The sequence below is a fragment of the Leucoraja erinacea genome, chromosome 12, assembly GCF_028641065.1.
Source record: "Leucoraja erinacea ecotype New England chromosome 12, Leri_hhj_1, whole genome shotgun sequence".
Taxonomy (NCBI): Eukaryota; Metazoa; Chordata; class Chondrichthyes; order Rajiformes; family Rajidae; genus Leucoraja; species Leucoraja erinaceus.
In genome coordinates, this window is record NC_073388.1 from 22,078,797 (window position 1) to 22,106,279 (window position 27,483).

The 27,483-nt window shown below is 42.6% G+C and overlaps 1 protein-coding gene, 1 non-coding gene and 1 pseudogene across 3 annotated transcripts; 1 reads left to right on the forward strand and 2 right to left on the reverse strand.

The window, feature by feature from the left end:
• The first annotated feature begins 542 nt into the window (after positions 1 to 542).
• On the forward strand, positions 543 to 18,903 carry LOC129702160 (lectin-like). Of its 2 annotated transcripts, none has more exons than XM_055643774.1 (5): positions 543 to 1,183; positions 3,791 to 3,927; positions 10,130 to 10,270; positions 10,378 to 10,483; positions 14,509 to 18,903. In XM_055643774.1, exons 1-5 carry the CDS (start codon positions 1,123 to 1,125, stop codon positions 14,586 to 14,588), a joined length of 525 nt encoding a protein of 174 aa, XP_055499749.1. In that variant the 5' UTR covers positions 543 to 1,122; the 3' UTR covers positions 14,589 to 18,903. The 2 variants fall into 2 exon arrangements, with proteins under 2 accessions (XP_055499749.1, XP_055499750.1); XM_055643775.1 differs by lacking the exon at positions 543 to 1,183 and adding an exon at positions 1,194 to 1,395.
• Positions 7,830 to 7,943, reverse strand: LOC129702431 (U2 spliceosomal RNA; annotated as a pseudogene).
• A 387-nt stretch (positions 18,904 to 19,290) lies between the features above and the next one.
• Positions 19,291 to 19,480, reverse strand: LOC129702427 (U2 spliceosomal RNA). The gene has a single exon (XR_008724381.1). It is a non-coding gene; the product is annotated as a U2 spliceosomal RNA (small nuclear RNA).
• Positions 19,481 to 27,483: the final 8,003 nt, after the last annotated feature.

Here is a 27,483-nt window from a genome sequence, read left to right on the forward strand (position 1 = left end):
GACTCCGGTGGGAAGCGGCCATTTTGGAGGTCCAAGCCGCTGAGGTTGGCGGGCCTGAGTGGCGGGCTGCCCCTGGCGGCGACTGCGGAGGGCTCCGGAGGCCCCAACCACGGGTGAACATCAGAGGAAGAAGACTGACTATGGTGCCTTCCCTCACAGTGGGAAACATTTTATTCTGCTGTGTGGGGATGTTTTATGTTGAACTCTAACGTGTGTTGTGTTCTTTATTTTATTGTATGGCTGTATGGTGATCACATTTCACTGTGCCAACTGGCTCATGTGACAAATAAATGTATCTTGTATCTTCTCTAATGGGCGAGGGGAGGAGAGGGAATGGCCAGTCCTTGATATGCTGGTGGCTTTGCCGAGGCAGCATGAGGTATAAATGGAGACAACGGAAGGGAGGTTGCTTTGCGTGATGGACGGGTCTGCAACCACAACTCTCCACAATCCTTTGCAGTCTTGGATGGAGCTCTTGCCAAACAATGATGTGATGCAGCCCAATAAAATGCTTTCTATAGCACATTTGTAGAAGTTGGTGAGAGTTGGGGACATGCCATTGGTATTTCTTGGCCATGCTTCAATATGGGTGGTTAAAATCCATCTGCCACAACATATTTGACATCACCAGAACTGGCTGTAATTATACTCTTCACATGACAGCAATCATTTTATTAATTTTTTGAAATCCTAAAATCAAACAGAGTGGTCGGCTGGATATTTCATTATAGGCAGTCAAGCAGAGATAGTGGTTCGGGTGATTGAGATTATTGAAATGGATGATTAAAGGCATATCATTACTGTTTACAGGTTCTCTTTGTTGAGCTTCCACATGAACAGCAGGTCATCACTTTATTTTTGCAGCCATCGGGAACAAATGTGGTGATGTACACATTAGTGATGTACAAAACACATTGACACTGAGCTATCATTAAAACTTTTGCAGGGAAGTTATGTTTGTGTTAAACAAAAATCCTTTTCAGCACATTAGGTTTTACTCAGCTGTGAAAGTGCATAGAAATATCAAGCTATAAATTGGACAAACCAGCCAAGGAATGAGAGCACAGCTGGAGCGTTTGGTTTTTACTCCATAGGTTTTGCATTTCTGGCAGGTTGGGAGTTATGGTTTCCATATTAAATGTATTTTCATTAGTTGGGGCATTACTCTGCAGTGACATTCAAGGTTAGTGCAGTATCTGGAATAATTTAAATTGTGCTTTCAATAGTCGCAAGATTTGGCGCCGTTTCGAAAGTCCGGTCCGCGCACTAGGTCTTCTGGAGCAGCGCCCGACCCAGGTGAACCCCTGGATCATTCAGCGGGCCGATGTTCCTCTTCTCGCCCGGCCACCTTTGTGCCGGGGACGCCTCCCGCAACCGACTTTGAGGGCGCGGGAGGTAAGACCCTGGTTCACTTCCCTACCGGGCTTGCACCTCGCGATCTCTCCGAGTAATGTTTTCTTTGCTTACTAATCTGCCAGCCTTGCTTCTGCTTCTGCGTTGATGGAAAGCGTTTTGAGACATTCACAAGCGAAGACCAATAGCTCGGCATCCTGACCACTATTGGTACGAAAAGTGAGACCAGCTCCAGAAGATACAGTCGAGATGCAATGTAGTTTGGCACCAAGTTGAATCATTTTAACATTAGCAGAAATTCTCCACCTGCTTGGAGATTTTCTATTGCCCATTTTTAATAATATTCACCTGCATATAATGTGGATTTAGAATTGATTTTTGAAAAGTTAATGGAACCAAAATAAATTACACTTAAATAAATTAACCATAATTAAGTACCATATAACCCGCTCACCGAAAATATTTTTCATCGTGTCTGATTGTAACATAAGGTTAATATTTCAGACCTCGAGTTGCTCGAGTTGCTAAACTAGATTTTATGCTGCAAAACAATCACCTGCATTAGCAACCAAGCAGAAAAATTAACAATTAATCCAATAATTAAATGCCAGTTTTCAATAAATGGACATTAATGATTTTGCATTTGTTTCAAAATCTGAAAGCTGATGTTTAATTAAAATGCATTTGTACCAGCTTTCCATTATTTCCATTATTATGAAAACATTGCATAGTTACAAATCTGTTAATCAATTACCTACCTCTGTCTTTAATTCTATATTTAATTATTCTTTCTTTTATTTGAAATTTTTGTTTGAAATTTTAAGAGCTAACCGCATGATTCATTTGTAAGTGCATTAACTATCCATTTCCCTTTGTTTCATGGATTTTTCCATGAATGCAAGTGGGGAATAACCTATAAAATAATTGATCTAATAGCTGCTTTAATCAGAAGGGTGAGAGAGTGCATAGACTGATATTCTAATTATGCACTGACAAAATATCAAGGAATGATTTTGATCTGCCTGCACTTTCGCTAATGAACTCGTTCATGCCTGATAGCAAGTTTGCACCCCCAATAAGGTAATCTCCTTGAACTGCAGCAAAACAGCAGTCTTGGAAGGAAGCTTCAAATGAAAAGCTTTTAGCTCAAAGCGATCTTAATTAATTCAAAGTCAAAATAACATTTTAATTCAAAAGTCAAAATAACATTTTAATTCATCTGGCCTGGAACTTGGGCGAAGAAATGTCTGGAGTAGTCCGACTCCTGGGTTGACTAGGTCAGCATGGTTGCATATGCTGCCTTGCTCAGGATAGCACGTGAGGACTGAATTGGAGTTGGCTACCTGGTTAGGCTCACACTCAGAGACTACATAGGACAAAATACCAAAGAGCTGCAAACGCAAAATCAAAGCATGCTCCAACATGAGTCGACATCCTTAGGAAAGGGCTGGAGAAAAATAAAAGTAATGGAGAAATAACAGCCAATTTTCCAATTTATCAGTTAAGGCTTAGAAAAAAAAATGTATCTGTTTAAATCGAGCATCTTGTCTGCAACCAAACATTTCAAATTAATTTGGTGTATACTTATGGCTTTTGAATCAATAACGTTTCTTTCAACTCAGCGAGAGGCTTCACACATTTAGCTTCTGCTACCTTTGTCGGAGATATCATGTCTTGTTGCCAATGTTCAAGCACATTACCCAACCTTGAAGGTTTTCACCTCAAATTATTTAGTACGTTGATGAATTTACCTCAGAATTGAATTATTCTTTAAACAACAGATCATGATTTTTGTTCTTTGGTTTTCCATGAGGAGAATTTTATTCATCAGTGAAACCACAAGAATGTTTTAGTTTAAATAAAAAGGACTGCTGTTTTGTCCACAGCAAAGTCCAATAATCCATTTTAATTACATTATAATATAAATTTTACTTTTGCTTCCGTTGATTAGGGGATAAATATCGCCCAGGTCATCTATGTTTCTTAGCCAGTCAGACAACATCTTTGCAAAGAGGAATACAGTTAATGTTTTAGATCTGACTGCTGAATGTTTTCATTAATTTGTTTTTATTTCAAATTTTCAGCATCTGCAATAATTTTTTATTTTCTAATAACTTCCCCAATTAGTTTAACTGAGGCTTCTCCTCACCTATAATACAGACTTTGTATCTTCCATCAAAGTAAGACCATCAATCCTTGTTATTGTTGGTAAAAGAAATCCAGAGTATAACATAATTAACCATTCCAAGAGAACTTAAATCTTGGCATTAAATTCTGATCTTACCAATGACACCACATTCCATGAGAAAATTAAAAAATATATTCAAAATATTAAATGTTAAATATTCAAAATGTTTTTAAAACATTGATCATTTCTTTGGATAATTTAGCTTTGCTTAGTGAATTCTGGAATATCAGAATCTACTTTGCTTTCCAGCTCAAAGACATATTGAAGTTCACACGATTCATCTCTACCAAGACCAATGCACAATGACTTGTCGTTCTGGCTGGACAGGTTATAATTTTACTTGTATGCAGTTCATCAATGAAGAAATTAACTGGATCGAAGCTGAGGTATGAAAAGATTCCACAGTGTTAGACCATTTTTTTACTGATCATGTGAGATTGGAAATTCTCCATGGGAGTTATTCTAAATGGTTGTTGTACTGAATTATTCTGCTCTAGAATCAAAGAGTCATACAGCATGGAAACAAGCCCTTCATTCCTACTCCTCCACGCCCACCAAAATGCCCCATCTAAACTAGCCCACTAGTTTGCATTTGGCCTATATCCCTCAAAACGCTCCCTCTAAATCGTTTTTTTTGGATAGAAAACATCCCCAACTCCTGAACTTTATAGCTTTCCCCTTCAAACTGTCTCTTTTTCCAAACCTCATTGCTAATTAGGATATATAGTTCTGTTAATCATGCTTAGATTTCTCATAATTATATGCACATCAATTAAATCTCCTGCAGCCCCTTTAGCTCCCAGAAAGTATCCCAGCCTGGAAAATCTCTCTGATTTACCAAATTCTCCAAGTGTTGTGGATTTCCACTCCACTGTCACATGTATTTTCACATTTTCTCAAACTGTGTACAGTGGATTGAGGCCCAGGTAGTGTATAAGATCAGTATAATTTCCCTATGTCCAGGTTCTCAACCTCAGAAGACTACCACAATTATCCCATGTGCCTTTTTAATCCCTCCACCCGTTGTGAATCTTCAGAGGTCCGTGCACATGCTTTCTAAGATTGTCCTGGTCTTCTACTATTCTTAGTGTAGAGCCATAAAGTTATGGAAACTGGCCCTTCCACACAAATTGCCCCAGCCAACTAAGATGCCCCATCTACGCTAGTCCCACCTGCCTGCTTTTGACCCCTATCCCTCTAACCCTTTCCTATCTATGTACCTGTTAAATTTATTTAAAATGTCATTATACTACCTGCCTCAAGTACCTCTTCTCAGAAGTAGCTCATTAAGTTGCCTTTTAAATAATTCTACTCACCTTAAACCAATGTCTTCTGTCTCGTGATTCCCCGACTCTGGGTAAAAGACTGTGCATTCACCTGATCTACAGTATTTTCTTCACAATTTTATGCACATCTATAAAATAGGAAGATTAAACGAGAACTTACCAGTTTGAAGTTTGATCTGTATTTTATGAGGAGTTACGATGAGGGATTACGTGAAGAACCCGTCCAGCACGCATGCGCGACATACTTCAAAGCAGCGGTGTGGAATCACAGAAAGACACAGTAATTGAAATAAATATAGTAAAGAAAAGGAGAGCTTAGATACCAGTTTGATCTCTATTATTGAGGGTGGGAGCGGAGGGCACGTAATCCCTCATCGTAACTCCTCATAAAATACAGATCAAACTTCAAACTGGTAAGTTCCCGTTTAATCTTACTATTTTACTTCGGAGTCACGTGAGTGACTACGTGAAGATTTTAAAGCTCTGTGATTTCAAACCGTGAAACAGTTCATACTTCACTCGCTGCCAAAGTCATTTGAGGGAGGAAGTATGTTATCGTAATCAACCATGAATCTGTTTGTAAAACAATAATGGTGTTATTAACAATAACAAGACCAAAATGCTCCCCCAGGCTTAAATGATATATTTGCAGATTCTAATACTTTTTCTGCAAACGATGCAGGTTCTGCCAGCGGCTTGTTATAAAAGTTTGGAACGTATACTCCCTAGACCACCCCGCTGTAGCCAGGATGTGGTCCATAGGCATGTCCATCCTCTTAGTCACTGATGTTGATGCTGCCCTGGTGGAGTAAGATTTATACATGTTATATGTACTCCAGCAATTCCCAGTACCTGCTTGAGCCACTTGAGATAGTTTGGCTCGTCACCCGACCATAAGGTTTCTTGTGGCTGACCCATAAGGCTTTTTCTCTCCCTCGAGGATTACTTATTGTGTCGATGTAGTTCAATAAGTGGGTCATGACACATAACCGTGGTTCAGGTGGGTATGCCTGGAATTCTATGACTAGACCTGATGTCCCTGGTCTGCTCTGTTTGACGAGCCCCTAATGGTAGATGTAACATGGTCTAGTAGACCATATTGTCCAATCATAGTAGATGGAGGAAACTGGACTCTTTGTGCTGAGACAAGGCCATCAGCATGACCGTCTTCAGGGTGGGCTGTTCCAGGGTGAGGGACCTGGCTGGTGACCACCCCCTAAGGTACGTCAGGTCCATACTGACACACCAGATTTGGGTGTACCTAGGTCTGGGGGATTAGAGTTGAATATGCCTCTCCTGAATTTGATCACCAGCAGGTGGTACCCTATGGCCTGTTGTCCTGGTGCCCGAGTTAAGTAGGCTGACAGAGCACTTCTGGCTGTGTTGATGGCGCAGTAGCTGAGTCCTTCATTGTGGTGAAGACCTGCCAGGAACTCCAGTACAGGTTTTGTTGTAGTTGAATATGTAGTTCCTGTATTTGAATAGTATCTTCCCACTTCTTGATGTTCGCCAAGTATGTTCCCTAGTGGATATGCGATGGGATGCTGTCATCGTGTCGATAGCGCTATTTTGACAATCCAGGCCCAGCAGTGGTCTTCCCAATTCTGCAACCCAGGCCCAGTAATGGTCTTTTCAAATCTGCAACCCAGTAGTTTAATTTATCGTGGCATGTGCGTAGTACCTGACTGATGAGGTAGGAAAAAAGGGGGGAGAACATAGATTAGATTCTCCCCCCCCTCCCCTAGTTCAGCAGGAATGAATTAATTGCCACTGCCTCAAAGTTTGGTTTCATGTTACATACATCGGTACGTGGTGATTCAATTGAAATACAGGGAAATCGATATCTGGTGTTCCATATTGCTTTGTAATTTCAGCAAATACTTTGGTTTAATATGTCTGTTTACAGTATTTAGCTCACCTGGTAGGTAGGTTTGCCGATGGTCGGATATGTTTGACGACCTACGGTTACCAATTGTTAAATAAATTGTCACATGATATCGATTTATTCTGCCCAAGTGGTTGGTGTATGTCACCACTGTGATGTTGTTAATTTATAAACGAACATGCAAAATGGTGCACTACAGAATAATATGCTTTACCAATAGAACGTACTCAATATTTCCAACTAGGTTTTACGCCCAGTGTCTATAGTGATGACGACTCCAGATTAGTCCATTTGCCACCATGTTCTGGGTATGGTTATTCAGTTTAAAACATTAGCACCTTAGCTCTAATGGAAAGGTTCAAGTTAAGTAGCTGGAAATGCTGCTACTAACTCCCAATTACTCTAGCCAATGTTGAATGGTTGGTTGATTGATACCATTAATTGTTACAGGTTGTGTCATATGCTGACTCTCCTATGGCAATGTTATAGATGAGTGGGTAGAGTTAATTGAATACCAGATAGTCAATAGTTGTGGATGGTGTCAACGTAGAACTATCTGGATAGTATGACAGGCTCGGTTAAATAAGTATAGTAGCTATTCCCATGGATTTGTCTGTCGTTAATATCATAGAGACATGCCAGGACGATATGTTCCTTAATAGTGTCAGGGCTGGTTTGAATATCTGGGAACAGTTTTGGCTGATATTAGCCATAGTCGATGATTTATACTGCCATAGTTACCCCATCCAGGTAAATAGGTATCTCCGAAATTTTATGAATGGGTACTGAATAGTATGCAACTTTTAAGCTGATGTCTACCATAAAGTATCCTAGGAAATCCATGGTTAGCAGTTACAATTTTCCATAAGTGTGTAACCTGGTGAAATACTCAAGCGGTAAAGTCAATGATGGTGCGACATTCGCCATCTTTGGTTTTTTTGGTACCAAAGGTTCATATTAGGTTTTTTATGACCCCTTGTATATCAATGATGGTGCGCCATTCACCATCTTGGGTTTGTTGGTACCAAAGGTTCATATAGGCTTCTTTATGACTCCTAGTATATCTTTTTCAGTTAGCTAGTCGCTCATGTTCTTTTTTAGTGGGAGGGTAGACCCCTTGGGGTGCATGCTGAACTGGTAATATATGGTCCCTAGATAAGAGACGTATCAGATATTAAACTGATAAAAACAGATACTATACTTGATCTTAGCCAAAAGGCCGAGAAGTGATGGGTTTCTTAATTCAAATTATATCCTTGAATACTTTTGGTATATAACTACCAAGTGTGATAGTTCTTCATGTTCCCAACCCAGGTGTGATTTCCTCCCCCCCCCTGTTAGTACAAACCCTTCACTTTTTATGTGATGGTAGGAACCATACTTATCTGTCTTCACTGTTGTTTAGTGGTGTGTTCATTTCTTCGGTTTCTGGTTCCTTGTCTGTAGGGATGGTGTTGTTGGGGGGTGGCGCATTTTCCATGGGGCCCGCTCTGGACCCTGGCCTGAAAGGGCTTACTGGGGGTTGGCATGCGGGCCCCGAGCTTTCACCAGTACTATTAAGTAGACGCCTACTGGTGGACGTGTGGAGGTACTGCTGTCTGGTTTTGTGTGGTGCTCATTCCAGGCCCTGCCCTCTTGATGCTGAATATTTTGGATACATCGTCCAGTTTCTTAGGCTTGGTTTGATAACTTAGCCAGATAGCAGGATCTGTGGTTGTGAGGTTGGCGTTCTCACAGTCCTGTGAATTTTAGGTTGAGGGCAGGTTTTATAACTTCCTGAGAAGTTGCAGAGCATCTGTGAACAGTGGGGTCAGGTGTTTTGCCACATTACCCTGCCCCGCTGGAATGAGCATGCGAAAATGATAGCCGACGTCAGGGGTATCAAATGCAATTTAAGATATTTGGGTTTTAAAAAGCTATGCTCAATGTACCCCCCAATAACGGTGGGCACTTTGAGTAAATGCAATTTAGGGGAGGCGTGATGAAATCCAACACCTCATGACTACCTGTCTTGGAGAGTTTTTTTTTAAAAAGAACAGGTAGTAAGCTGGCCGTCAGTTGAGACTGAAAGCCATCTCGCTAGTGGTGGAGCCACATAGCGGCCACACCCAGCAGCTCTTCCTGATCCTGTACCTCAAGCATACTCCCGATGTTGTTCAGCCAGTGACCCCTTTTCTTGACCAGCCCAGCCCTGGTCGCCATTGATCCCTCGACAAGGGAGATGGCCAGTGCTGTAGGCACTGGAGTGGGAGTGTTATGCTCCCTTGGCAAACTTGCCCCTGCTCCTGAGGCAAGTCTCGCTGGAGTTTATGGTTCCATGACCTTGCTCTAGGCTTGGAGAACAGACACTTGCTTGCTCTCGTTTGAAGTGCCGATTCCATCTGTGTCTATATCCAGCCCGTGGTTTTGTTGCTGGCTTTGCTGTTAGAGGCTGCCTGCTGTTTTCGGGCGGCATTTCTGCGGTTCTCGGGCGGCAAGTCTCCTTGTCGGGAGATGCAGGGATTACCGGCCGGTTTTTGAATTTCCCTCCAGTCCGCTGCTGTTGGTCAGACAGCTGTTAGCGGACTGGGCATCGGCTCAGTACCCTGACTGTGGACCGCAGCGTGTGCGGACCAGGTGCCGCCTCTCCCCCCTCCACTGACGGAACGTTCCTTCCCTGGAATCGAACGGGGGCCACTTCCCTCTGTGCTACTTTGCTGTCTCCAGTTCCCCTGGAGCAACAAAGAGGAGCAAAGTCGCGAGTTTCACCTGTAGGTAAGTACTTACCTAACGGTCCATTCCTTCAGGCTTGTAGCGGGAGCACCTGTACTCCCGTTCGTCGCTGTTGCATCTGCTTGAACGCTATGTGTCGTGCATGCGTGCTGGACAGGTTCTTCACGTAGTCATTCACGTGACTCCGAAGTAAAATCAGCCTTTTGTGCTCCAAGGGTTAAAGTACTAACTGGCCTGCCCAACCTCTTCCTATAGCTCAAACCCTCAAGTCCAGGCAATATTCTTGTAAATCTCTGCACTCCATCTTGCCATTTATTGTGTATTTCCTCTCTTAGTTTGTCCTCACCAAATCCATTACCTTACACTTCATTACACCACTTTTTTGGCCATGTAATCTCTTCCAACATATATCTGCAATCTAAAGAAGGGCTCCTGACCCAAAATAAAATCTGTCCGTTCCCTTCACAGATGCCGCCTGTCCGTCTGAGTTCCTCCAGCCCTTTGTGTTTTGCTCATGATTCCAGCATCTGTAGTTTCTTGTGTCTACAACTTACACCACTGCTTCCAATGTTTGTAATGGTTGAAAACTTCCTAATCATCGGGGAACTTTGCTGAATGGCTTACATTAGAATGGCTTACAAATCCTCCAACGAGTGAAATTTCCTCAGAATTGTCATATAATATTGAATGTCTTTTCTTTGTCAGGTGTACTGTCAACGCCTTGTCCATGGTGGTCACCTTGCTTCAATACATAGCAAGGAAAATAATGATTTTGTCTTGCGATTAGTTCAAAAGGAGAGTAGCCCATATCAGAAAGTTTGGATTGGTAGCTCTGATAACCACCAGGTGATTACAACTCACTGTTGCACAAAATTCAAGTATACATTTCTGTTTTTTTTAATTCTGAGAAATGTCTTCAAATTATATTATCTTGCTTCATTGCCCTGTTATAGGATGGTAACATGATTTGGACTGATGGATCCAGATGGGATTATCAAAACTGGCTTGCAGGAAAACCTTTGGTTGGCTTATATTGCAACACCATGGCACTCATTCATGGTAAGTTGGCTCTTTGTAAAGTGTAGTACAGTAACTTACTGCACATGGACAATTAAAATGCCACGCATGTGTCTACCTGTATTCACAATAGTATGCTCATATAAATGCAATTTTCATAAAAAGAAGATAGACACAAAAAGCTGGAGTAACTCAACGGGTCAGACAGCATCTCTGGAGGAAAGGAATAGGTGATGTTTCGGGTCCCTTCTTCAGACAGATAGTCAGGGGAAAGGGAAACGAGAGATATCTAGACAGTGATGTCGAGAGATATCGAACAAATGAATGGAAGATGTGCAAAAAAATAATGATAATAAAGGAAACAGGCCATTGTTAGCTGTTTGATAGTTGGGAACGAGTATAGATAATGAGACTCAACAAGATGACTTTGAAGCTGGTACGACAGGTGAGGGAGGGATGGAGAGAGACGGAATGCAGGGATTAGTTAATGTTGGAAAAAACAAAAAATCATACCACTGGGTTGTAAGCTGCCCAAGCGAAATATGAGATGCCGTGCCTCAAATTTACATTTGGCCTCACTCTGAGAATGGAGGAGGCCGAGGAAAGAAAGTTCAATTAACATAGGAAGCGGAATTAAAGTGTTTGGCAATCGGGAGATCAGGTCCGGCCCCAACCCCCATCCCTGTCGGGTGTTCACCATCCCCCCCGACCTCCCCCTCTCCAACACCGAACGGTCTGTCCTCAACAGAGGTCTTACCTTTGTCCCCCTCCGTCCCCACCTCAATGAATTCCGCGCCCACCACGACTTGGAGCGCTTCTACCGTCGCCTCCGCCTCACAGCGTACTTCCATGGGAAGGAGTCCTCGCCCATCACTGATGACCCATTTTCCCGTCTCCAATGCACCCCCTCCTCGTGGAACCCCCCTCGTGGCCAATTTCCGGCTTTAGAACTTTTTATCAATAACTGCCGTCGCGACATCAACCGCCTCAACTTCTCCACTCCCCTGTCTCACTCCAATCTCTCACCACATGAACGTTCTGCCATCGACTCACTCCGCAACAACCCAGATTTGGTTATCAAACCCGCTGACAAGGGAGGTGCCGTGGTAGTCTGGCGCGCCGATCTCTACAAAGCTGAGGCCACGCGCCAACTCTCGGACACCTCCTCCTACTTACCCCTGGACCATGACCCCACTGACGAGCACCAGGCCACCATCTCCAGCACCATCACCAACTTCATCCACTCCAATGCCCTACCCGACCGAGCCTCCAACCTCATCGTTCCCCAGCCCCGCACAGCCCGATTTTACCTTCTCCCTAAAATCCACAAACCTGACTGTCCCGGAAGACCCATTGTCTCTGCCTGTTCGTGCCCCACCGAACTCATTTCCAAATACCTTGACTCCATCCTATCACCCTTGGTTAAATCCCTCCCTACCTATGTTCAAGACACCTCAGACACTCTCCGTCGTCTCCGCGCATTCAATTCTCTAGGCCCTCACCCCCTCATCTTCACCATGGACGTCCAATCACTCTACACCTCCATCCCCCACCACGATGGTCTCATAGCCCTCCGGTTCTTCCTCGACCAGAGAAGCAACCTATACCCAGCCACTGACACTCTCCTCCGCCTAGCGGAGCTGGTCCTTACCCTCAATAACTTCACGTTCGACTCCTCCCATTTCCTCCAAATACAAGGCGTAGCTATGGGCACACGCATGGGCCCCAGCTATGCCTGCCTATTTGTAGGTTACGTCGAGCAATCCTTGTTCAACACATACCAGGGCCCCATCCCCGACCTCTACCTCCGCTACATCGATGACTGCTTTGGTGCCACCTCCTGCACCCACACACAACTGACTGACTTCATCCACTTCACCACTAACTTCCATCCGGCACTCAAATACACCTGGACCATTTCCGACACTTCCCTACCATTCCTTGACCTCACTATCTCCATTGCAGGTGATAGACTTCTGACCGACATACACTATAAACCCACTGACTCCCATGGCTATCTGGACTACACTTCTTCCCACCCTGCTTCCTGTAAGGACTCCATCCCCTACTCCCAATTCCTCCGTCTACGCCGCATCTGCTCCACGGATGAGGCGTTCCACACCAGACATCTGAAATGTCCTCACTATTCAGGGAACGGGGATTCCCCTCCTCCACCATAAATGAGGCTCGCACCAGGGTCTCTTCCATACCCCGCAACACTGCTCTCTCTCCCCATCCCCCCACTCCCAACAAGGGCCGAGTCCCCCTAGTCCTCACCTTTCACCCCACCAGCCATCACATACAAAAAGTAATCCTCCGTCAGTTTCGCCACCTCCAACGTGACCCCACCACTCGCCACATCTTCCCATCTCCCCCCATATCTGCCTTCCGCAAAGACCGCTCCCTCCATAACTCCCTTGTCAATTCTTCCCTTCCCTCTCGTACCACCCCCTCCCCGGGCACTTTCCCTTGCAACCGCAAGAGATGCAACACTTGTCCCTTTACCTCCCCCCTCGACTCCGTTCAAGGACCCAAGCAATCGTTCCAGGTGCGACAGAGGTTTACCTGCATCTCTTCCAACCTCATCTATTGCGTCCGCTGCTCTAGATGTCAGCAGATCTATATCGGTGAGACCAAGCGGAGGTTGGGCGATCGTTTCGCCGAACACCTCCGCTCGGTCCGCAATAACCAAGCTGACCTCCCGGTGGCTCAGCACTTCAACTCCCCCTCCCACTCCGTCTCCGACCTCTCTGTCCTAGGTCTCCTCCATGGCCACAGCGAGCAGCACCGGAAATTGGAGGAACAGCACCTCATATTCCGTTTGGGGAGTCTGCATCCTGGGGGCATGAACATCGAATTCTCCCAATTTTGTTAGTCCTTGCTGTCTCCTCCCCTTCCTCAGCCCCCCTGCTGTCTCCTCCCATCCCCCAGCCTTCGGGCTCCTCCTCCTTTTCCCTTTCTTGTCCCCACCCACCCCCGTCCCCGATCAGTCTGAAGAAGGGTTTCGGCCCGAAACTTTGCCTATTTCCTTCGCTCCATAGATGCTGCTGCACCCGCTGAGTTTCTCCAGCTTTTTTGTGTAACCTCAGGTAGGTCCAGGTGGACTGAGCCAAACAATTTAAATGGCTACAAGGTGGCTCAGCGGGTTGGAGTTCCATCATGACCTCTGGTGTTGTCAGTGTGGAGTTTGCAGGTTCTTTGAGTGAATGGGGTTTTCTACATATCCCAAATATGGAGAAGAGGGCGGTTAATGGTTTCTGAGGAAGAATAGATTACAGGTGTATTCTATATCTTAGGAAATATGGGATATGGGAGTTTCTATTAACTGTTCACACCAACTTGTAGAAAATTATTATGATATTTTATATATTTTTTGCTCTTCTCTTTCAAAAGGCGTGATTTATACAGGATAAGGTTGTACAACTACAGGTTATCTTTGTGTAAAACCCCAGGTGCCCAAATCTAATCAAGATATGACCCGATTCAATGTTCAGACTTTGGAGATACAGTGCAGGAACAGACCCTTCAGCCCACCGAATCAGTGCCAACCAGCGATCACCCCGTACACTAGCACTATCCTACACACTCGGGACAACATTTTTTACAACTTACCGAAGCCAATTAATATACAAACCTGCATGTCTTTGGAGTGTTGAAAGATACCAAAGCTCCCAGAGAAAACCAACGCAGTCACAGGGAGAACGTACAAACTTCGTACCGACAGCACCCGTAGTCAGGATCATCAAATAGAACAAGTTGTCCTACAACTTTAGGCTGTGCACGCCACACGAAAGAAGAAGAAGTAGTCGGGATCGAACCCAGGTCTCTGGTGATGCAAGGCAGCAACTCTACTGCTGTGCCACTGTGCCACTTGTTTTATTTTCAGTGGACAGGTTAGGAACATTTCAAAGTAATGCAGAGCAACAGATTCAGCCCCTTGAGACAGTTAACATTGAACTAGTTCATGATGGAACAAGGTCAAGAGGCCAATCTGCTCATGCTCTTAAAATGGATGTAATGGAAATGTTGTAATTCTTTGTCTCTCTGCTGGAATTCTTATATTTCAGATTCTGGCTTTTGGAGCGATGAGGACTGTAACATCAACAAATATCCATTCATCTGCATGGTGCATGTAGAGCATGGTTAGACGCAGCAGCAGTCAGTGTGGTGAAACTTGTGGATCCTGATGTTTCCAAAAAGCAGCTATAACTTCCTGCTTAGAATCCACCCTCCTTTTTAACCTATTATTTTCTTATAGTTCTTTGTTTAAAATACCAAGAGGCTCGTTACATCAAGTTTGTTGCATCCAAAAAGAATAGTGCTCACATGAAAGAGCTCAGGCTATAGCCCGGCTGGAAATATTGGTCTGTGGCATTTGCTCAATAAAAAGAGAAGACTGTGTCATTACAGATTTGAAACTCCATTACCATGGCTTATTGAGCCCATTAATAATCCAAGTTGAATAATGCTTGAATTCAGGTCTAGCGTCTGCTTGTTCTCACATTAAAGAAAAATGAGGAAGTAAAATGGTACCGTGTCTGTTTAGGTCAATATCAGTAAAGCTTATTCAGTTTTACATTTGTACCCTACACCTTATTTTTGCACTAGAAATTTAAATGATTGATTGGGTTATTGTTCTAACTGATATTAAAAAAAAAATTAAATAGAAAACAGGGAACAAAATACAACACTATGGCAGTTAATGCTGTGCAGTCAACTTTAGCAACTATATGTTTTAAATGTCTATTTCATTTGATTATTTTCTCTAAGTATTGCTTCCTCATGATGAACGTTTTGAACTCAATTTCATAGATATTATTGTGAATGAGGCCCAAGGCATTATGTTTGCTTAGGCGGACAAGCACACGCGGATTTTCCTCTTGATATCTCACTTGTTGGGGAACTTGTAGGGGGAATCAGTCAGGCCATAGTTCACAGTGATGTGAATGTGACATGGTGACTATTAAGAGATTTTAGATCTTTAGAGAAGTTCCAAGAGTTAATGGGAGATTGACTGGGTAGAGGCTTTGGCCAGCATTGGTGGAACAATAGAGTGGGAATACAGGGAGAGTTGTGATGTGTGTACGAAGGAACTGCAGATGCTGGTTTAAACCAACGATAGACACAAAAAGCTGGAGTGACTCAGCGGGACAGGCAGCATCTCCGGAGAGAAGGAATGGGTGACGTTTCGGGTCGAGTCCCTTCTTGGAATATGTTTGGATAGTGGGAAGACAATTGGGAAGTTGGGTAAGGCAACTGGATTGGATACAATTCCTTTAAAAGCCATGTTCCACTTTTATTTTTGCTATATTTCTTACATTTCCATGTATGGGAAGAACTGAAGGTTTACTTTGCTTTGAGGCCTTCAACTCCACAGTAAGATGTTCCCAAGGAATTGCAGCCTGAGGTGGCCATGTCATTTGTTGCATGGAACATAGCACAGCACAGGAACAGTCCCTTTGGTCCACAATGTCTGTGCCAAACATAATTCCAAGACCAACTCTCAACTCCCTGCATATAATCTATATCACTCCATTCCCTATAATTGTGCATCCCAAGCTGATGGAGGCTGCATCCCAGACTTAATACTAGAATCCTTGGATTGGTGTTCTCCAGCCCTAGATTCAACCAACTTTATTTCTGTAGAAACAAGAAATTGCAGATGCCAGTATACAAAAAATAACATAATGTGCTGGAGTAGCTCAGCAGGTCAGCCAACATCCATGGAGAAAATGAATAGGTGGCGTTTCAGATCGGGACACTTATTTAGACTGTAGATACGTCTAAGCATCTTTGAAATCTACTGGCTGTTGCTTGGGCACTTCTAAACTACCCAGATTACTGCTGAAAATACTCTGGCTGCAGATTTTCAGTGGCTTCAACAACCCACTTTTTTCCGTCTTCAATAGAAATGATTTGTTAAAACCAAGAATCAATTCTATCAGTAGTGAAAAGATATACTGCTGGAAGAACTCAGCAGGATGTTCCTGTCAATCAACATTCTAGAGCGGGTGGTGATATTAAGGGAATTGAGAGGTTACTGGTAATATCCTTGATTTATTGCTGTCCACATGAGGAAAATCAAACCTTTTTAATCTGGATTTGTACGATAATTGAACTCATGAATTGAGTGCCCATTACCACATGTATTAAGTGGTGCTAATTAGCGTGCAGAAATTGTTGTTTTCAGTGCTAGTTGCTATATAAGCGATCCCGTATTATGGGGGATTGGATTCAGTCTGTATTGTGATTTTCCATAATACGAACATCATCTGCGCATGTGTCAAGAAACACAAGTTGACAAAAATACACTTTGTGTTGATTTATTTACTTTCATCACACAAATCCTGTGAGGGCAAATATTATTCCATATCTTAAGTTTTGGGTAGTGATTTGTGAATTATACAAGGGCGAATTTCAGTAGCTCAAACTGCGTAAAGCAGGGGCACCCTGTGTTGGTATTCAAAACAAACTCTGTTGCTTCATCTTTTTACCTCCAGCAGATGTCACTGTAATATCAAGTTACTGTGTAACATGACCCAGTGCTCAAGCCAAACTTTTTCCCAAAATCACCAGTTAGGACCAAAACCTTGTTGTAGTTTGACAGTTAATTAGCACCACATTGATAAGAAGGAATTGCAGATGATGATAATATAAATATAACTGGAGTGTGGCATAAGGGGCTCAATGGAGAAGATAGCCTCCATTTTACTGACTTCTGCGGCCTTAATAAACTATGAGGAGGGGAAGAGTTGTAGTTAATAATTTGACCAAAAAAAGTTCTAGAATAGACATTTCACTGTAAATAATCAAGCCTTCCTCACTTTGCATTGGACTTCCCAGGGAATTGTGATATTCATAGCTTATCATGAGGAGGAAACTAAACCTGTAATGTAAATATTCAAGTGTTACTAAATTTATGTTTGAATAACAGTCCATTAACATTGCCTTGTTTCATTTTATCTTGGGTTCCGGTTTACTTAAATGCTTTTTTCATCTCTCTGATTTTCTGCAACAATTAAAAATTCAAACTTTTAACCGTTTTGGTATTCTAGGGTAGCATTTGGTCAGTGTTTTTTTCCATTGAAAACAATCACTCATTTGAAGATGCTTTGATAAGACTACCTAATAGATGATAACATTTAAAATGTTTTGCTTTTGCAATGAGAGACTTTCACTTGCTGTTTAAAGATTGCTTTCTGAAAGTAATGTTGAAACTTTAAAAAAAAAAACAAGTAGTGTACTGAGGTTGGTTCTTAAAGGATTTATGCCAAGAGGAAAAATCAAACTGGTCCCTCATTCCTGTAGTATAAACTTCAGATCAGTTTGTCCTCTTTCAGTTCACAGTAAACGTATGTTATCTAAAGATTCATGAGGTTTCTAGCTGAACAATTTAATGTAGAAGTGGTTTGTGGTTTTAAGAGAGGTTTCTTGTTTTCCTTTGTTATTCTTTTGAACACCTATTTCCTTTGGCCCAATGTGGTTGCAATTTAAATAAGAACATAACCTAGAGATCTCTGTGTGCCAACTCTCAGAATTAAAATATCTCCAAAATGTTGCAATCCTCCCAAAACAACCGCAAGGCAATGTTATTGGACTCCACTATATTAATCCACACCTTCAGAAAAAGCAATTATTACTGAAAAGCTCTGTTTGAATTCATGATGGTTTTAACTGCCTTCAAAATATGGATGGACAATAAATGCTGATATTTTCCAGCGACTTCCAGTATCCATGAATTTTTAAAGACCGTCAACATTTAAAGAGATCTCATTTGCAGGTCCTTAAAGTCTTAGCAGCTGCATACGGCAAATTCTTACATAGACACAATTGCTGGAGTAACTCAGCGGGACCGGCAGCATCTCTGGAGGGAAGGAATGGGTGACGTTTCAGGTTGAGACCCTTCTTCAGTCAAATTCTTAATCTGAAGATTCAAACTGGTGAATATTATCTGAGCTGCTGCCAATACAAAGCAGTAAGAATAAAACTGTACATTGTGTTCTAGGTGTAGTGTTACTCTATATCATTCCAGCAAGATTGGTTGTTAAACTTCGAAAGGAAAACCAACATTCAAGTTGCCTTCACGCCATACCTACATGCTAACTTTCTTTTCTTCATGGAGAATACACAGATCCCTCTTTGAAGTACCAGTCTGTAGTGTAACTATGCCTTTGTGCTCTATCAAAGTGGATAACTTTCCATTTACCTATATATTCCATCAGCCACTTTGTTTCCAGTTTGTTTAACTATCCACATCCATATCCCTTTGCAGGCTTTGCATCTCCATCACTATTTGCATTCCCTCTTCTTTTTAATCAGCTGCAAATTTGGCTGCAGATCACCAATCAAGAAGCAGGGCAATATCTGTCACTTTTAGGAGACATCAATGTGCTTGACTTTACAAGGGAGGTTCAGTTTTCCACGTGAGTAAAGTACAGAGTAAGCCATGAGTGTGGAGAGAGGAGACCAGCAATCCGACTGTTCGTATGCTTGGCCCTTGGAATAACATTGCTATTGAGTCTCTAACTAATAAAAACCAGTTTGTCTGCAAGTGAACAACTAATGCAGCTGAAAACCTTGGCAGTGACATATTTTAAACATTACCTCACTGTTGATATTGTTTGGGTGGTTTTGGCACCTGAAAAAACATACCAGCGAACACAAAAGATCTCACCCAAAAGTGAAGAGATGATCGCAATAACTATACGACACACAAAAACAAGTGGAAAATTCCATGATTCTGCCTTTGAACATTGCATCGATGAATTTCTGACCTTGCACATTTGAAACATATATGACAATAATACATTTTCCAGATAATAACACCATTGCTAACATTGTTCATATTTCGAAGCTGCTGACCCAATGAATTGTGTAATTAGATTTTCACTGCCAACTTTAAAACAAATAATGCCTCTATTCCATATCCCTGTTCCAAAAAACAATTTAATATATGGTCCCTAGATAAGGGACATATCAGATATTAAACTGATAAGAACAGATACTACACTTGATCTTAGCCAAAAGGCATGGTGGTATCTTCGGTTTCCACCCACACTAAAGGTGTATAGGTTTGTAGGTTAATTGGCTTGGTATAAATGTAAATGTAGTGTGTGTAAGATAGTGTTAATGTGCGGGGATCGCTGGTTAGCATGAACTTGGTGGGCCAAAAGGCCGGTTTCCACGCTGTATCTAAAAAAATCCTCAACATTTGAATAAGCTGCTGACATGATAGTATTCAAGAAGGACTTAAACTGAGGCACACGAGATTGCAGCTGAGCCAACCTGGAGCAATGGAAGGATGAACTCAACAGATTAGCAAGTATCTGTAGAGAAAAATGTGCAGTTGCCATTTTAGGCCAAGATTTGGATGCAACAAGTTCAATCATTCCCACAGCTAACAGCACTTGTTCATTCATTCAATCATGCATTCATTCATTCATCCATTCATTCATTCATTCATTCATCATGCATTCGTTCATTCAATCATACATTCATTCATTCAAATAGGTATGTTAAAGTTTTGGCAGATTTAGCTTGTGTGCTGCTTGACGTCGTAACTTCTTTGGCTGGTGTTCAGAGTCTGTTGCATTCAGCATATTCAGGTAGATGGTAAGATTATAAGAAGCCTGCACTGATTGTAAGAAATAGACACAAAGTGCTGGAGTAACTCACCGGGTTAGGCAGCATCTCTGGAGAACATGAATAGGTGATGTTTCGGGTCAGGACCCTTCTTCAGACTGATTGGAGTTGTGGAGGAGAAAGCAGGCAGAGAAATGGGGGCAGGACAGGACAAAGCCTGGCAAGTGACAGGTGGACACAGATGGTTGTTCAAAGGCCAGGGATGATGAGGCAAAAGTGTAAGATAAGGATACAAGGATAAGGATAACGATACAGACTAGGATAGAAGATGTGCGAATCGTGAAGCAACAGGTGGAAGGGGAGAAATGGGTGCGAAGGGGAAGAGAAGAGAAAGGATAGATGGGTGTGAACCCAGGTGGGGCTCAGGGAAGAGGGGATGAAAGGAGGGGGAGGGGGAGGGGGAGGGGGGGGGGGGGGGGGGAGGGGAGTTGTTTGTAGGTTGGTTGGTTCCCAAAAAAAATGTGTAGAAAACAAAGATCAAACCTGTGTCTTTTAACCTGCCCAAGTGAAATATGAAGTCTTGTTCCTCCAGTTTGTGTGGTCACACTCTGTCCATGGGAGTCCAGGACAGAAATGTCAGTGAATGGGAAGGGGAGTTAAAATGGTCAGCAACCGGGAGCTAGCCTTGGCAGATGGTGATTGGTGAAATGGTCACCCAGTCTACACTTGGTCTCGCCGAAATACAGGAGGCCACATCGGGAACTTTATGTAACCAGTGTTGTGTAAAGATTTTTACATGTAACCATGTAACAAATCTCATCTCAACCTATGTTACACCAAAAGAACAAACACAGCATCTGCACTCTATTATCGTTCTAGTTTACGCTCTCTTGGGTATTCACCTCCCTCACCCTCAAAGATGGTTAACAGAGTTGTAGGTAATATTCTAGTTGTGACCTAACCAGTGTTGTGTAAAGATTTAACATAACCCATTGCATTTGCATGTTGTCTCAGTTTATGAAAACAAAGATTTCATGTGTTCTTTACCTTTGCTGGCAATTTCAAAGCGATATAAATATACATTCAGATGTTTTCTTCTTGTACTTACTAAACCATTTAGCTTGATCTATCTGTCAAAATGTACCAATGACACCTTGCAATGATAAACATATCTTGTTTATCATTGCCAAACATTGGCATATTGTGAATCTGGCATACTGACTGACCGAACATCAAAGATGATATGAATGTCCTGGCCATTTTACATCCTTAACCATCACCAGCAAAGATTGGCTTCCCTGTCCATTCATCTACTGTGGTCTGTGTGCTGTTGCTGGTTGCCATATTCTTGTTTCAGCTTTGTAAATAATGTTCTTGGTAATTGTTCAGATGGTAAAATCAGATTCCAGAGCAAACACAGATCGGTAGTGAAGAAGACATGTGGACTGCTTGTCTTTATTGGTTGGGTCATTGATTGTGAGAATTGGGACATTACGTTACAACTTTACAAAACACTGGTTAAGCCACTGAGAGCTGGTTTCCATACTGTAAGAATTATATGGTTTGGCTGATGAGAATGCAGAGGGATGTGGTGTGGATTGGACAACCTTACTTTTGGAGAGAGATTGGATAGGCTGAGCCTATTTTCTCTTTAGTGAAGGAGGCAAAGGAATGACTGAAAGGGGTATGTAAGAAACACTAAATGCTGGAATATCTCAGCAGGTCAGGCAGCAACTCTGGAGAAAAGGAATGTGATGTTTTTGGTCAGAACCCTACTTTAACCTGTAGAATATATCCACATTCACACAGTATGTACTGCATAAACACGTACTGCATAAACACGTGGTACTCCAACTGCAACTGCTCAGACAGGAAGGCTCTGCAGAGGGTAGTGAGGGAAGTAACTCATCTTCAAATGACGTCATGCGCTCCAGACGGCTGTGCGGGCGCATGAAATCGCACGCGACCTTCGCGGGACCGTCGCGACTTAACGCGACCACAAGGTCGCGTAATTAAAGTGCCAAGGACACGTAAGTGGGACAGGGCCTTAGGATATAGAAGTCTACAGTCGTAAAGTGGACAGATAGTATTAGGGTAGATGGGCAAAAAGGTCAGTATGGACATGGTTGGCAAAAGGGCCCATTCCTGTGCTGTAAGACTATAATGTATGGCTTTTGCAACTTGCATTGGAATATTGGGCTACAAAATGCAGGATTTTGTATTTTACAATCTGAACACTTAATCTTAGTTTAGTTTAGTTTAGAGATAGAGTGTGAAAACAGGCTCTTCGGTCCACCAATTACATGCCATCCAATGATCATCCGTACACTAGTTCTATGTTATCCTAGTTTTGTTTAGACCATGCACTTATATAGTCCAGAGTTAAGTGGTCCTGAGAAAACAATCCAAGTCTATCTAATCTCTCCATGTAGCTGCAACCTTCTAATCCAGGTTGCATTTTTGAAATGGTTAAGTCGTTGAAAGTCATGATAGGATAGGTTGTTACAATCTTTCAGTGTCGAGATGGTAATTGCCTTTCACATTGCAATGTGGATGTTACCATTCATCAGTCCATGCCTGAGCAATATATGTAGTTCTTGCTGCATCCAGACGTGGGCTGTTTCATTTGCTACGGAGTTGTGCAAGTAATTGAACATTGTGCCATGGTCAGCAAACATCCATATATTGGATGATAAGACAGAAGGAGGTTCTTTGATGAAGAAGCTGAAAACAGTTGGACTGAAGGCACTAGCATGAGGAATTCTTGCAGTAATGTCCTGTAGCATGGATGATTGACTACTGATGACAACAATCAACTCCCTTTGTGCAAGGTATGACTTCAACCAATGACTTCAATTTTACTAGGGTGCCCTGATAGCACACTCAGTCAAAAGTTGCCTTGATATAAATGTCACTACATTTCTGGACTTCAGCTCTTTGGCTAATGTTTAGACTAGGCTGTGATGTGGCCCAGTGCTCCTGATGAAACCAAAACTGCCAATAGTGAATAGGTCAAGAGCCAAGAGTGTTCTATTGCCATATATGTCCCAGACAGAACAATGGAATTATTACTTGCAGCAGCATAACAGGATTTGTAAACATAGCACTCTGTAAACAATATAAATGAATAAATAACAAAAAATATATACAAAAAATATATACAAAAAAAGTTAACAAACAAACAAACAATAATAGTGCACAAAGACAAAACCAATGCCCCAAAGTCTATGTAGTTCAGAGCATATTTGGAGGTTGTAGCGGTTAATAGCCTGATTGCTGTAGGAAAGAAGTTGTTTCTGAACTTGCACCTTTCAGGCTCTTATATCATCTTCCCGGTGACAGGTGTGAAATGAGCATGTGTCCAGGATGGCTTGGGTCTCTTAAAATTGCTGGCTGCCTTTTTGAGGCAGAGACTCAAATCCATTTGATGGTGGGGAGTTTAGTTCCTGTCATGGATGAGGCAGTCTTCATCACTTTTTACAGACTTCTTTGTTCCTGGTATTCAAGTTGCCGAACCAGGCCATGATGCAACCAGACGACATGCTCTACTAATGATGAGAAAGTGCTACTTGATAGCACTGAACATCAGCTTCCATCATTTTTTCTGGTGACTGAGAACAGATTGAGGAGGGATAAATCAATGCTTTGAATCTATGTGAACAGAACAGACCTGTGTAATTTTCTATTCTGGAACATAGATGCTATTTTTGCAGCTGTACTGGAACAGCTAGATTTAAAGGCAGCTAGGTTGTTCTAGAAGCCCGAGTCTTCAGTTTTGCAACTGAGGTGGACCTGTCGTTTTCACTGTATCCAGTGCTCTTGTCTGTTCTACTTCTATAGAAATGATAAGAGTATGACAATGTTCCAATGAGTGTAAGATCATGCTTTTTAAGTTACCTGGGAAGGTCTTTTTCATATTCTGTTTGGATTTTGAAATTTTAATTCTTCTGGATTTGTTTTTAATCTAATTCCATTTCAATATATTTACTATGGCAAGTTTAAAACAACAATTCTCTATTCTTCCTATCTTAAAGCCCTTAATCTATACTCTCTGCATAGAAAGCCACATAACAATTAAAATGCCAACCTGCAAGAATAACCTGGAATCCTACTCCACTAGTAAACACAGTGATTATCTAAAGCTAAAACCTGCTAAGGTAGGATGCCTATAAATTGTTATCAGAAATGTGAATGAAAGCCTCTGTAAAATATTTCCTGACTGCCTAATAGTCTTCCTTACAGATGTTGCTAGATTAAGTATAGGTTATGTTTAGTGCATGTCAATAGTATCTGCCCATTACGGAAACTTAAAAAAAAATCAGCAAGTACTAATGTGCAAAGGAAAGGAGCAAGAACACTATGTTCTGACTTGGATGAGGTTCAGTGAGTTGGGAGAGAGAGAACAGAAAAAGTCTGCACATTGTGGGTTTCCACAAAATGTTTCCTTTGTTTCTAACCATTCACGTTGTAAATTGTTAATTGTAGAACATACCATTCTGTTGATAATGCCCGAGCAGAAATATAGTAGAGCAAAAATGCATGGAGTCTGCTCACTGAAAACCATTATACTTGTAGATCTTGTATTACTAGACAATCTGGTGTAGATATGAAAGTTAAACATGGGCTCAGTTAAAAACATTACTGGATTGGCAAGCCGCAAAATCACAATGATCTTAGCTTGCTCCTCCTCTCAGCTACTCACTCGCAAATGTAGCTCTTATTTCAACGGGTCTGTCGAGGGGCGGACATTTGGTACTGGGCTTTCATCATGATTCTGGCTTTGGACAAACATTTGGTGCCAATATATTGACTGTGTCCTCTTCAGAAATCAATGAGATCATAACATCTAGCCATTGTAATAATGCTGATTGCTTATGCAGTATTGAATCTCTGCTGTTTCTGCACCATTAATGTCTTTGAAATCAAAATCTTCAATAAGCGAAGTTTGCATGGAAATCTAAGACCAGCGAATCATGATCAAATGAAGGCCTGCAATTACAAACTGAACATAAAAACATCAGAAGGAAAAGCGGGAGTACGCTGGCAGTCATTTGAACCTGCACACCTTTCAGTACATCATGGGTGATCTTCTCTCTATACCATATTTCTGTTATTTCCTTGTATCCATTGCTTTCTGCAAATTGAGCAATTTATAGAATGTCATAATATAAATAGTCCAAGATGACAATTCTCAACTTTGTACAACCTTCATTATAAACTGGCCTTCTCCTACAATACAACACAATACAATACAATTTGTTGTCATTTGAACCTCATTGAGGTTCAAATGAAATTTGGTTTCTGCAGTCATACAAACAAGAAGAAGAACCAAGACACAACACAATTTACACAAACATCCATCACAGCGAATCTCCTCCTCACTGTGATGGGAGGCAAGGTCTTATAGAAACATAGAAATTAGGTGCAGGAGTAGGCCATTCAGCCCTTCGAGCCTGCACCGCCATTCAATATGATCATGGCTGATCATCCAACTCAGTATCCCGTACCTGCCTTTTCTCCATACCCTCTGATCCCCTTGGCCACAAGGGCCACATCTAACTCCCTCTTAAATATAGCCAATGAACTGGCCTCAACTACCCTCTGTGGCAGAGAGTTCCAGAGATTCACCACTCTCTGTGTGAAAAAAGTTCTCCTCATCTCGGTTTTAAAGGATTTCCCCCTTATCCTTAAGCTGTGACCCCTTGTCCTGGACTTCCCCAACATCGGGAACAATCTTCCTGCATCTAGCCTGTCCAACCTCTTAAGAATTTTGTAAGTTTCTATAAGATCCCCTCTCAATCTCCTAAATTCTAGAGAGTATAAACCAAGTCTATCCAGTCTTTCTTCATAAGACAGTCCTGACATCCCAGGAATCAGTCTGGTGAACCTTCTCTGCACTCCCTCTATGGCAATAATGTCCTTCCTCAGATTTGGAGACCAAAACTGCACGCAATACTCCAGGTGTGGTCTCACCAAGACCCTGTACAACTGCAGTAGAACCTCCCTGCTCCTATACTCAAATCCTCTTGCTATGAAAGCCAAGATACCATTCGCTTATCTCTCCCCAACACTCCCCGTTCTCCTCCCGATGTCAAAGTCAAAGCCCCCGGCGGGCGATGGTAAATAAGTCCCGTGGCCATTGAAAGCTGCGCCGGGCGATGCAAGGCCACACTCCGGGTCCCGATGTTGGAGCCCCCGGTGGGCGCTAGCAAGTCCGGCGGCCATTTAAAGCCGCGCTGGGCGATGTAAGGCCCCGTTCCAGGTCATCTTCAACTCCGCAACTTGGGCGGGAGAAGTCGCCGTTGCGGAAGCCCCGAAAAGCGGTCTCCCACCAGGGACCCGCGAGCTCCCGGTATCACCGTCCACCGGGCCGGCGGCTGGAGCCTCCGAACCTCCGGGGTCGGGCCGCAGCAGCTCGCCACCACAGCTCCTCCCGCTCCGAACCCGGCCAGCTCCATGATGATAAGTCCGCAGGCTCCGCGACTGGAGCCCCAGGTCGTTCCGGTTGGAGGCCGCTCCACGGTGCTCGGCGCCAACGACAACGGAGACCCGACAGAGAAAAGGTCGGGTCCTTGTACAGGGAAAAGATTTTAAAAGTTTCCCCACCCCCCGCCCCCCCCACACATAACCAGTTAAAAAACACTATAAACTGCATTCAAACGAGACAAGAAAATAAAAAAAAGACAGACGGACTGCAGAGGCCGCTGCTACGCGAGTGGCGCCGCCCACCCTATTGGCAAAGTCTGCAGGATCTTTCACCCAATTCATCTAATTCCAAATGAAAGACATCATTGTTGAGGCAGTGGTCACTGATCTTTCCTGCAGCATCTGATTGTTAACATTACCCCAGAATCGAACATAACACTACGACTGCCTTATTCCCTATCTTGTAAAGATCTTGGATAATGTTTTGCAGTCTTCATTTCATGTTCTGACACTAAACCCAGTATTCTATTTTTTTTAGTTTTTATTGGTACTTTTAACTAAAATGTACAGACATTGAAAGTAATCTGCCTGCCATCATTGACAGTTTTTTTTCCCAAACTCCCTCTGCCAGCTCACTCCCATTCACCGTCTAATTACAATGTTTTTTTTCTTATTGTTCAATGCTGTATTTGTGCCGATACTGTTTCAGAGAGTATTTGGACAACAATCTGTACAATTGTTCACCTAACCTTAATCCTTCTTTAAATCTCCTGTGGCATTTATTGGTTCAACTGTTCTCTCATCTTAAGTCTTAACAGCCAAACTGGTAAATGTACCCTTGGCTTTGATATCCAAGTAATTACTGGCATAGAAATAATGAAGGCTCAAGTACTGCAGAACTCGGTCAAAATGTTTTCAACAGTTTGAAAAGATGGAACTGATCTTCAAGCCTGACAAAGACAGTGTTAGTGGATTTGCCCGAAGCCAGAACATGGCTGCTCAATGACTGCTCCAGAATGGCTGCCCGTCTGGGC

Excerpts from the sequence above, each read along its gene's own strand:
- LOC129702160 (XM_055643774.1), top strand. The coding sequence starts at position 1,123 with ATGGTTTCCATATTAAATGTATTTTCATTAGTTGGGGCATTACTCTGC. Across the intron at positions 1,184-3,790 it reads ACTCTGCAGTGACATTCAAG|CTCAAAGACATATTGAAGTT; the intron begins GTTAGTGCAGTA and ends TTTGCTTTCCAG. Across the intron at positions 3,928-10,129 it reads TTAACTGGATCGAAGCTGAG|GTGTACTGTCAACGCCTTGT; the intron begins GTATGAAAAGAT and ends TTTCTTTGTCAG.